The sequence below is a fragment of the Parasteatoda tepidariorum genome, chromosome 6 (assembly GCF_043381705.1).
Source record: "Parasteatoda tepidariorum isolate YZ-2023 chromosome 6, CAS_Ptep_4.0, whole genome shotgun sequence".
Taxonomy (NCBI): Eukaryota; Metazoa; Arthropoda; class Arachnida; order Araneae; family Theridiidae; genus Parasteatoda; species Parasteatoda tepidariorum.
In genome coordinates, this window is record NC_092209.1 from 82,417,748 (window position 1) to 82,430,807 (window position 13,060).

The window sequence follows — 13,060 nt, forward strand, 5'->3', positions numbered from 1 at the left end:
TTAGGCGGCACATTTTAAGAATTTGGCGGCACACAAAAGTGCCGCGGCACAGTGGTTGAGAATCACTGCCCTAGTATATAAGACATGTTAACTTGTTTTTATCATGAGGTACCTTTTGATAGATGAAGGTTGACATAGTCTAAGATTAATTCCCCACATTGGTGACCTCCGAACATGATATGAACTTGGCAACATGATGGATGGTTCACATTAAACAGTTGATTTGCTTAAAATTACTGCTCAAAGAAAAAGTAAATAAAATAAAAAAAGAAATATGGTGAAGTAAATAAAGTCTCCCGGTCAATAAAAAATAATAATAATTCGCGATTGCAACGAACTATAGGGGGCGTTGTTGTATGAGACGAATACCTGTGATTTCTATATGAACAGTCATTCAGTTACTCTGGAGACGGCTTCAATGCAGCATTGTAACGTTCCTTCTTTATTGTGATTTATTAAATTTAAAAAAGTAAAATGTTTGATATTCTTTCTTCTGCAAATGAAAACAAAATGGTATCTCCTTTTTTTTTTAGAGAAGGAACATCCAAAACACATAGGAAAAATATTTGTAAATAAACAGAAAAAAATATGTATGTTTTTCTAAGAGTTAAAACCTAATGCCTTAGAAATAGTTTTACTAACTTTAATGATATGACATGAAAGGCCCATTTAAACTTTACATTCCATAGCTTTAAGAATCATATTTCTTCAAACATTAAAATGAACAAAAAGTAGGACATAAAGCCTCATAATTTTATGTAATTTAAATTTTGAACAAAGTTTTTTGACAACAATTTATATCAAAAAATTTCAAGTTTCAATAAAAATCATTATTTAGAAACTAAAAGACGTAAAATAAAGAATGCTTACAAAACAAAACAATTCTTTTTTGGCGTCATTTTTTAGTGCTACGAAAATGCGTCTTTGGGATTTGCCAAAAACGAAACAAGATGCAATTTTATTTTTTCAGGAGCGAAATATTTTACCGAAAAAACGAAAATGTACCAATTTACATAAAGTGTTATATTTTATGATTTGTCCCAAAACATTTTATATGTAGATTAGCTGCACTTAAAAACCGCCAAATCTGTAGTTGCCGTGAAAAATTATTTTAACAACAATATTTATCAGAAAATTATAAACAAAAAACTTTGTATTTTAAGATTCTTGCAAACAATGTATTTGATTTAAATTACCTGTGTTTACAATGCTAAAAGTTTTAACCCTAACGTAAGATGGTGCACAGCTTGCAATAAGCACAAACAGTAATAAACTTATGGAAAGAGGCCATATAAATGCCAAAAAAAGCGAGTGATTCCAAATCTAGCAACCATGTCACCCTTTTTAACAATATATCTCTAAATAACCAAAACAAATTTTCACTTCAAACTCACCAAAATTACATAATAACATTAATATCTTATGAAATACGGCAGATTTGAGCTCAGAAATTATCTAATTTATTTATTTTATTGAAAACAAAATTATCCGTTTGAAAATATCGCCTCGCAGAATAACATGTAGTAATCAGCTGCAAACTTTCTAACTGGAACTAGAGCAGGTATTGTTTACATTTCTACTGAAAACACCATCCATAGGAATGTACTACATTTTCCCTTATCTTAATATTCTTCAATTAATAAAAATATTTTTTTTAAAATTTCCATATAGTTTCCAAACTAAACTATTTTAATCTATATGAAAATCAAGTCAGAAACTAACGTACTTCCTTCTTCAAAGACTCTCCACACGCTTATGATGGAAGGAAGTGTTGACATAGGCATGGCCGGATTTAAGCTTGGTGGGGCACTAAGCTACTGAAAATGATGGGGCCCTTATAAGTTCAATTCCATTTCTATACACCTAAAGTAAACTGTCATTATTTTTTATTGCTGGGTATTAACATTATATTATTAAAAAAATTTGATAATACAGGGTGTTTATAAAGTCCTGGACCCATTTTGATGTTTAATAACTCATAAAATAATAAAGATTGATTAAAATTAATAACATAAATGGTTAGATAGACTCAAAAAGTTTCATGACCCTTGTCAATGAACTTCCACGTGTGCCCCCTTCGTCGCACGGAGAATATCAGCTACAGCTTATAGTTTATACGTAAATCCGGCCTTAGAGGAGAGAGTTCTACTCTACGCCACTTGTAGCCCATTTCGATCGCCAATCATAATTTTTCCTGGGGAGGGTCATAGACTCAGATTACCCCCCCCCCCCCCANAACATTCAAATTTTTTCTTTTTTTTTATATTATTTTTTTAATATATATTTTTTTTTTTTTTTGAAGAAAAAAAAACGGGTTTTTAATGCTAGTGTTCTCATTTATTTTTTTCGTAATGAATAATACATAAATAATTCAAGTATTCGTCTTTAAATAATAAATGTAATGCTTTTTTTAGAAACTTTGACAAATCTGTAAATTATTTTTTCAACATCCAAATCAATTTCTCAATGAATGTTTAATAATGCGAATTTCGTTTTAATCTTTTGGATTATGATTCTTGAAACAGTGAAGAACATAATTATATGGGGAAAAAATTGATTTTTCCGACCTACCTAAGTGAATATGCCCCCTTAAATAATTTTTAAAATATTTTATTTCTTTCGTAATAAGAATTTTTCTTTACAAAAAATTTTTTTTTTGGTCATGACCCTCCCCCCGCTTGTTCCGCCACTGTTTGCCACCCACTCTAAACGCCCTCTTTAATATGATTGGAGATGTCATAAAGGAGTAATGCGATTTGAATAAAATTTTGAACCTAATACCACCTTGATGAAAGATATGACCTAAAATTTTAATTTTTTTCACAACATGTATTTTTTCAGTGCAACTGAGGACCTCATTCACACTCGCAAACCAGGGACCTTCTTAATTTTACAGTAAAAACTATTCTTTTTTTTGTGTTTAATTCTTCCAGGTGTGATATTTTGACTTACAGTTTATTTAATATATAGTTGTTAAAATTTTTAAAAACAACCAATTGATTCTTTTCCTTTAAATATTTGAAGAAAAAAATCATTAATTCATGAAAATAAAATGTTAATCATTTATTAAACAGGACTAAAATTTAATGTTAACTACAGAAAATAAATTTCTGTTTATTGTAAATTAATGACTTGATTTAATGAATTTATAATTTGCGAGGTGTTCAGTAATGCCTGCTCTAAATATACATTTTTAGAACCGTTATCAAGAATGAAGTCAAAAAGAATATACATTAAGGGCTGTAAGCAAATACTTAAAGTATGGAGAATCCAAAACGTTATTGAAATTTTTCGAACCACTAGAGAAGACGGATTAAGAAACATCAAAACCAGTTGGTTTGCCTCAAGATATTGAAATTTTATTTATTTATTATTATTATTTTTGTATATACCTCCTCTCAACAGTACCGCTTTCCTCTCTATTGACTTATTTGGAAAATTCATTATATATATATTCATGTCAGTGACTCATTAGATTTAATATTTATTTTAAGTATGAATAAATTCAGTTATAGATATTTAAATGTTTAGAATTACTTTATGGTTTCAATAAATTATTTTTCAGTTCATAATTCTTATCGAAATAGAGCTCTTAAAATTTTTTAATGATTTACTAAAGTTAATGATTGAAAGTTAGTTATTGCTTTATTATGATTAGATTTTTTTTTATGATAAATTTATTCACGATTCACAGAAGACTTCGGGTACCCTTGTTACCATACCGTAAAGCGAAGATCTTGTGACACCCAGTAAACTGGGCACATTGCTGATATACAGTAAATTGGAGACTTTTCGTTTCACACAGTAAACTGGGGACATTTCGCTACACACAGTAAACTTCGGACTGTGGCGTAGCTACCACTATGATTATTAAACATCAATTCACTGGTATATAAGACATGCTAACTTGATTCAATCAGGAGGTACCTTTTGATAGATGAAGGCTGGCATTGTTGATAACTCCTCCCCCCACATTGGTGACCCGGACGTGATATGAACACGACGATCTTGACAGTCACGCCCACTTCGATGGATGGTCCACATTGAACAGTTGACTTGCTACTTGTGACTGCGACATTAACCCCCTCCTCGCACTGTTGCTGCTCAGTCTCGTCTCGTCTCGATCATACACAACGTCAGCTTGCATACACTCGACTGCTAAGGCAACACAGCAGCGACTACGACCGTGAAGTTAATACACCTCTCTCATTCAGCACTAAAAAGAAAGAAAAACCCGGTGACCTTAATTCAGCTCTCCTGGTATTTTCACAAGTACTGCAACTAGCGGTATCCGTTCATTGAATTCTATTCCTGATAAAATTCTGGTGGGAGAGTATTGTGGCCTAAATACCACTACGATTATTAAACATCAATTCACTGGTATATACGACATGCTAACTTGATTCAATCACGAGGTACCTTTTGATAGATGAAGGTTGGCATTGGCGATAACTCCTCCCCCCACAGGACGTTCCTTGCCCAAAGTAGACTGGGGACGTATCTTTACACACAGTAAACAATAACTTGTAACAATACAAACTTGCCTAAGTGCAAAATTTTCTGATGAAGGAAGCCTACACTTACGTTTCATGGAGAGGAAAACCATGAAGATCTCTCACGGTCTGCCCAACTGCAAGAGTATTCTTACCCATTATCTATTTACCCCTGTGGATGCAACACTGTGGCCAGTGTGAACAGAGAGATGTAAAAAAATTGATCAGCCATTTCCGGGATCTCTTGGACGTCTAAACTCGCAGACTTCGAACGCGGACAGTGACGTCACTATTCACTGGAGTCTATTTTATACCCCCGTCAGATAGAAAAGCAAAATCCTAAACTCGCAACCCCCGAACAGAGTGGTGAAGGGAATTCGAACCAAGGTTTGGGCCCTCCGCTTAGGAAGTGACGTTGTGTACCGTTAGTCATTAGAAAGTGACCAAAATGGCTTTTGTTTATCTTTTAATAATCGTTCTCCCTTAGCTGAGGGTAGTGACATCTTTCTCGGAGTTCATAGAGGGGCGCTTTGTTTCTGAAAGGGGGTGGGCTTGAATTCTCCTTTCATTTTGACAATTACGTAGTCTGAAATAAAATATCTATTTATTTCAATCTTGATTGATCTTTCTTCAAGCATTTAATTTGTAATATTTTTATTAAATTTGTTTTCATTATTGTATTTATTATAAATGAAGTGATTCACTTATAACTATTTACTAATAGTTTGCGAAAAACATAAATACTCTTTAAATAAACAACAGATTAAAAATCAAATACATCTTTATTTATAAAATTTCCTAAAAATCATAATTTGAATGTTTTTAAAAGAAGTGCAATTGATTTATTCCGAAATTTCATCATAAGATTATGAAACTTTGAAATTATAAATATTTTATCGAGAGCTTTAATGAACTAATAGTTAAGAAGGGTTGTTTATATTTGTCAAAATTTTATAACTTTCTATTTTTAACGATTTTATTATTTATGAAAATTTTATTACTATATTTATGATTATTTTATTATTTTCTATTATTTATTTTATATTTGCAATTAATAAAATGCGTAAATTTATAATACTAAAATCTTTTAGTTGTAAAGGTACAATAAGTATCAAAATAATCTGTAATTAATAAGGCTTTAATAAAGGTAAAGTGCGAAATAAACTTTAAGCTTGCTAACTTAGATTTTTTTTGTTAAGTAGACGTTAATTTATGTAATAGCAATTTTTTAAATAATTGTTAGTTTGAATAATCTGAAGAAAAAAAATTTGCATTACAATGAAAAAAAAACTGCTTTTTCTATTTTTCTCTCTTTCTTGTTTGTTATTACTTTTCCCTTCTTTTTTTTCTCAATTGCAAACTTAATACATTTTACAATTCAAGCATATTTTGTTAATACAATTTCTAACGAAAAATTTAGAATAGGGATTTTGAAAATTTTTAACTGTTAATCTTAAGAGATTTCGTTCCTAAAATATCACATAATTTTTTTATAAAAACTAGTTATCCAGTTTATTTCTGTTTTATAGCTGCAAGAGTAAAAATATTTTTTGACTTGTTATTTTGCACTTATGTTTTTCGCAAATGCAAAATTCGTAAGAACAGAAAAATGAAGAAAATAAATGAAATTATGTTTCTTAATAATGCATCTAAAGTCATTAACAACTGTATAATAATTTCAAAAACGATTACATTGTTAAAGCTCCCATTTTTACAAATCTCTTACAAAAAATTGTACAGTGGATGAAAAACAAGTATACAATTTATGGTAATTCTTATTTATGTTATATACGATAAAGTTATTACAGAAATCTTATTTATTCATTATGTACCAATCTCAGATCTTTATAACTCACCAATTTTCTTATTTTTCTTACAAAAAAAAAAAAAAAAAAANAAAAAAAAAAAAAAAAAAAAAAAAAAAAAAAAAAAAAAAAAAAAAAATCTAAATTTTATTAAAAAACAAGTATTTTTTTTAATTTAAATATTTTGAAAGCAAGGTAGGTAATATATTTAATAAAAATACGGCAATAATTATACTAAACATATTATGACCAAGAATACGCAAAAATTTGAAGAAAAAAACTTAACGTTTTATTTCCAAATAAGTTGTGCAAGGAACTATTTTATTTAATCGATTTATTATATGAAACAATAAATTTGGGACAGAAAAAATTATGTCTGTTAAATATATTCATAAAGTATCCAGGAAAATTATTCAAAAAAATCATAAGATATCTGGGTAAAAATTATCTTTGAAATCAGAAATCTAATTTTAACCCAGAGTTAAACACATCCTATTCGAACATTCGAGTAGTAGTAGTAGTAGTTCAATGGGCTGTTGGCGACGGTCTGCGAAACATCCGAAGACATGCCATCATAATTTTGATCCTCTGCAGAGGGGATGGCACCCCCGCTTCGGTAGCCCGACGACCTACACGCGAAGTCAAGCTTTTTACGGTAGAGCAGTTTAACGAGGACCCATACCGCACACTCTCGGTACCTACGCAGACTGATCCAAGTGGTCACCCACCCGCACATTGACTGCAGCCAGTGATGCTTGACTTCGGTGATCTGTTGGGAAGCGTGTCTTAACGATCAGTCTTCTGTGAGACTTCGAACCTTCAAATCGCTTTCACCAGCAAATTGTTAGGAGTGAAACACATCCATGTTGGGAGGGAAAATGAAGATCGCAGTCCGTTAGGTTACAGGTTTTCCCTAGGTGTAGAAATGTGACGTTAAAATGACGGCATCATGCGATCGCATATGGGAGTGCAGTGAAAATGTTCCATAAAGGATCCTTGTCTTGTCTCTTTGCTTCTGCGAGAGGAAATTTTTCTAATTATTTTATATATTAGATCAATTATTGGCAACACTTTAGTATTATATTGATGGGGTGATTTGAAATCTAATGTGTGCAAACTGCACTAAAAAGTTTTTACCGTTTTGCTTCGTAAAAGGCGCAAACTGTTTCAATAAGAGATGCCGATTGATTAAACTCAAAAGTTGAAAAAATTCTATGCTAACTTTTCGCTGGATCCTTCGAAGCATCCATGGTTGCATGTTTGAGTGCGTGCTGTGTTTATGTTGTAGTTATTAGTTTTTAAATGAATATCTAACTAGATTTACTATGGCAGTACTCTCTGTGGAAATTGTATGTATTTCTTAACTAGCGCAGAAAATTCTTTCTATTACTGTATTAAACATTTACTCGTTTGAAATAAAGTATTTGATCATTCAATATGTTTAACGATGTCCATGCTGTTTACTGTTCCATGTAAGTATTGAACTCAGTGCCTTCTTTAGATATTTAAACATTTCGTTTGAAAAGCGTTTTTCATCTCGTTTTATATTTTATTGCTTGGTATGGCTTATTTGATTTATCAATTATAGTTTAACTATTACATGAAATCCTTGCGTTAAGGGGTCACCTTTAAAAGTTAATTCATTTATTGAATTTCAGATTTTTATAATTTGTCTAGATGAAGCTTTTTTATGCATTTAAACAGGAAGAATGTAATTGAATGTGTTTAAAAATTAATTATAACGCTATCTAACATTATATAATGAGTTGCAGTGTAGATTCCAAGTTTACCTTTATTTCCCTTTGGACATAAAGTATTTTGTTTCTTAATTAGTTGCTAGTATTTCGCTCGATGTGCAAAATGTTGTGCTAGACTGGCATTAAGCAACGATTCAAACTTATGTGTATGCAAACATAAAAAATATTGCATCATCCTACATTAAAGATGGGTAAGCACCAACTTTTTCTTTATTTAGTTGTTAACCGATAGTGGATTATTTGCTACAAGAACCTATAATTTATCATTTATAAGATGCCTCATCATGCCTAACTTTGACTATCAGGCATGTTTTTTTTCTTCAATTTATTAAAAATAACTAGTAAAATGTTGAGTATCAAATTGCTTTGCTTTTTCTTGAAGCTGGTGTTTGATGAGTTCTGATTTTTTAAAAGCCTTGATTGTCCTAATATGACACCCCTTTATTGTGTATTCTTTGTGTGTCCATCAATAGATAGGATAATTATGAATGCTCCCTGTGGCAGAATCGCAGCAACATGGCGACATTGTAGCAGAACGTTACAGAGTTCTTGCAGAAATATTTTCTTTTGAAAAGTAAAAAACGTTTGTTTTCTTTTATACAGAAATTTACATGCAATATTTGAATCATACATAATCACGCATTTGACTCGCTCAATTTACGCCGATAGTATTGCAAATCGATGTAATGTTTCGATTGAATTTTCGGCAGTTATTGATATATCAATTTTTACATGGTTTTAAAATATCCCGATATATTTCAAACAATATGGAAAACTCAAATTGTGCATTTGAGTATTTACTTTTTAAGGCGGGAGTGTTATTTCATGCTAATTAGAGTTATTTCATGCTTATGATTCTGTCAAATTTTTAGCAGTTATTGCTATTAATTTCTCCATAGATTTTAAATCCGATATTCTTTATAGAGTCTGCTACGAGTGATTTCACCGTGGATCTTTTTTCCGGCAACGCTTTGCAGGATTTTTAATTATTTTTTTTAGTGATGATTAATTACTAAATGCGAAGAGGGAAAAAGTGTGCCCCCCCCAAAAAAAAATTCGAGGGTATCACCCCTATTATTAGGATAAAAATTGTTACATGTTCAATTAAAAAAAATTATAAATTTTTTTGTTATTTTAAATTAGTAACATATATGTTTGTTATGTTTAAAAGTAGCTTGCAGAAAGAAATTAGTGCGTTTTGTCGCAGTTAGCTTGAAAAAATTCTGCCATAGGGTGAATGCTTATAGTCTATATCAGTGTTTCCCAAACTTATGACTTTCGTGTACCCTTTCTAAATTTTTCATAAAGCTGTGTATCACTAATACAAAATGAATGTATTTTTCACTGTAAAAAAATTGCCCAAAAGTTAAAAATCACTACTGGTTGTTGATACCTCTAATTATTACTGTTAACTCTGCAAAAATTAGCCAATAGAAAAATACGTAATCGTAAATTTTCATGGCTAGCTTTGTTTTTAAATAAAATTGTATGAAATTTCTGTTTGTTGCAAGATATTTCGCATAGGAACATGTACCCCCTCTAAACTGTTCCCGTACCCCTGGGCCCATAAGCAGAATATTTTCAAATGTTCTGCAACAGGACTCATTAATTTATACAAATGTTCTGCAAGCATTTCACTGCGAAAAAAAGTCAACTTTAAGTTAAAATACTATATTTTCACTTATTAAAATACAGGATCATACACAAATACACTACATTATTTTTTAAACCAAGGCAAACATTCTAGATTTGTTACTTTTTCAATCACTTTTGAAGTACAAATTTTGTTAATGACAACGATGATGAATTATTAATAAAATACCTATGATATGAAGGTCCGAACATTAAAATAAGGGCTGCCTTAAAAATCTTTCGAAGGGACAAGTGCCCAAATGGTGCACCATTTGCAAACACAAACATTCGCTGGCTGTTGTTCCAACAACTTCTTCATCTCCATCAAAAGCATTTGGTCTTTCAGAAACAATTCTGTCAATCGTGGATCCCCACGATTCACAAATTGCTTCTGAAATGGGAATGGAAAATAAAAAAGTCATAAACTTTATGAAATTGGAAATCTCGGAATTTAAATCTTTTACGGCTTGATTTAGAAGCTTTCTTGATAAAATAGGTGATCGATTTCTCCTGCTGTCTGCTAAGCACTGATATATCCATTTTATAAAAATGTTATAGCCAAAAGCTTATTCTTTAATTTCCTCCTCAGAATGGCAAAGATATGGGAGAGGGAGAATACTGATAAATGTTCCTCTTTTAAAGCAACATCATTCCAGGGAAACAGCAAGTGGTCAAAGCTAAAGAGAATTCTATTCAAGATACAAATTGTTCTGCAGGATTTCGTTTGTTCTGCGACGTACGTCACAGTTTTAGGCACTTTCTGCTTCTGGGGCCCTGGGGGTACACATACCACATTTTGGGAAACACTGGTCTATATTAATAGATGTATAAAGGGGTATAAGATTCATATTTCAAATAGGTAACCACTTTTAGTAAAAGAAGAAATCAAAAATTAGGAATTTCTGTTTAAAAATAGATATTATATTTCTTTGTGAAAATAATCTTCGTTTAAAAATATTTCTTTGTGAAAAAGTTTCCTCCACTTTGGTTGGAAGAAACGAGAAATAATTTATGGGGTTCACTGTTTAAATTCAACATTTAGTTAGAAATATTTTTCAAGTTTTGGATATTTATATTTAGTGAATTTTGAATGTTAAATAACTGATTTAATGAATGTTAAATGCTATGCAAATATTATTAGAGTGTTTTTAACACAATTGCTGAAAAGTCAGCCTATTTTGGTAAAAGTCCAAGCAAGCCAGCCTTCGTTGGCTTTGAAATTCCCAAGTTGAAAATTTTTGTGATGAAGATGTAATATTTTATCAAGTCCTAGTAACTTGGATCATAAATTTATTTTATTTAATAAAGTAGTAAGATTTTATTATTCCTTTTAAGATGTAAATTTTATTATTAATTTATTGAGTCTAACCTTCAATTTCTATGTTTTTTTTTATCCATAGTTTTTATGTGTTCTTAATTTTAGTTTTAAATATAATTTTATCAAAAATTAGCTAAAAAAATTTTTTTAATCAGGAATTTTCTGTGAAACTGTTAGATTTATTCTCAATAATTACGAAAATATATTTTGTTGTAAAAATAACGAATAATTATTTTATTTTAGTTGAAATCAGTTGAGTTGAATCATCATGACAAGAAACTTAGTGATATGTTTGGTTCCTACAGTTCTTACTTTTCTTGCTATTTATTGGCTTAAAAGAAGGAAGAAAACAAAATCTATCAGTGAGCTGCCTTCCGACAGTGTGTGTGAAATACAGGAAGAAAATAAGTCCTGTTTGGAGTCTACATCGTCATCAGATATAGATAACACCTTCTCTGACGCCTGCAGTTTTACTTCTCCAATAAGGTCTGAGAAATCCTCTGAGTCCGACTGCCCATTATTTGATTCACCTTTACATGTAAGCGATGGACACCCCCATTGTAACTTAGTTTTACCCAACTGCGTTGAAAACTCTCATGTGTCTTATGGTAGTGAGAACAAAGATTTTTTAAGAATTGAGGATATAAAAAATAGTGTAGAAGATTCTGAGCAAGTTTTTGAATCAGGGATTGTCAAATTCGAAAACGATTCTGCGTTGCAGCAGAGTTCAAAGTACAAAAATTTGATTAAACAAGATATAGACTTCTTCAAAAGCGAGGATTTGTTTTTATCCGAAGCAAATAAGGACGACCTGAGTAGTCCAAATGACCAAACCTTAGATTTGAATAGCAGTTTTGAAATCGGGAATAATAACCCCGAAGGTTGTTTACAAAAGAACATTGTTGAGTGTGAAAATTTAGACAATTTAACAGCCTCGTCACCCGTCGAGTGCGAGAAGATTATCGAAACAGATTGCCATTCGAGTGCATTTGATGAAAATAGTTTAAGCTATGTTAGTGATGATTCTGAAGGCAAGCTATTTGCTGAGTCCACAAATAAAGATAGTCTATCTAGCGTTTTAGATGAAAGCAGCTTATTGAGTAGTTTTTGCGATGAATTAGATAAAAGTTCCGCTAGCAACAGTCCAACTGCTATTGCATCAAATCTCATCAAAAACGATGGCTCTAGTTCTCCGAAAGATGTTCTGAATTTGCTATCTTTTAACGAATCCTTAATAAACATTCAAAACTACACCGATTCGTATACTGAAAGTTTGAAAGAATCCAATCTTGGTAAGCATTTAGAAGTTCCACCCAATGAAGATAATAATTCTATTTGTCCAGATATGAATATTTTTGGAACAGAAAAGTCTTTTAGTTCTGAAGTCGAATCGATTATAAAGAATTTAGACCACTCGGATGAGAGATCCTTTAATCCTAAAGAGAGTGATGATGATCTTGTACAAAATAATTTGTCTGCCATTAAAGATTTATCCTTAACTTCTAATGATAAATTTACTTGTGATAGTAAGACTCTAAATATAGATGCAGTTGTAGCAGAAGGCTCTAGTGTTAGCAGTTCTACAGAGAATGGGCACGGTAATGGTGTCAAATCTGAGACATATGCTTCCATTTTGAATATGAATAAAAATAATTCTAGTTCAGGTGCAGCAACTTGTATACTGCAACAAATTTCACCAGACTTAAATTCACTGACATTAAATTGTAATGATTCTGTTAATAATTTCTCTAGTTCAAACTGGACTGATAAAGCAGTTTCAAAATCAACTAACTTGAGTGCAACTAGTTTGTGTAGTGATTCAAAGCAGTTGCTCAATGCAAGTAATGAAATTCTGCCATTAGGAAGGTATTGTGAAATAAAAACTAACATAGATTTGACTGTTGCTGATAAAAATTCAACTAGTTCATCTCACAAAGATAGCCACTTAGAATTATCGACTGAAGAAGGATATAAAGTAAATTTTTTTGTTTATTTCTTATAATTTTTTTAATTGTTGCTTTTAATAAGAATAGAAAGAAGAAAAAAAGGTAAAAA

The 13,060-nt window shown here is 31.0% G+C and overlaps 1 protein-coding gene across 1 annotated transcript in view; it reads left to right on the top strand.

Moving 5' to 3' along the window:
- Positions 1–7,372: 7,372 nt before the first annotated feature.
- The window catches only part of LOC107449990 (uncharacterized), a 38,026-nt gene continuing 32,338 nt past the window's right edge, over positions 7,373–13,060 (top strand). Inside the window, exons 1-2 of the mRNA XM_016065686.4 lie at positions 7,373–7,770; positions 11,249–12,980. Coding sequence (XP_015921172.1) covers positions 11,274–12,980 — 1,707 coding nt within the window. The 5' untranslated portion in view covers positions 7,373–7,770; positions 11,249–11,273. The remainder of the gene's footprint in view (positions 7,771–11,248; positions 12,981–13,060) is intronic.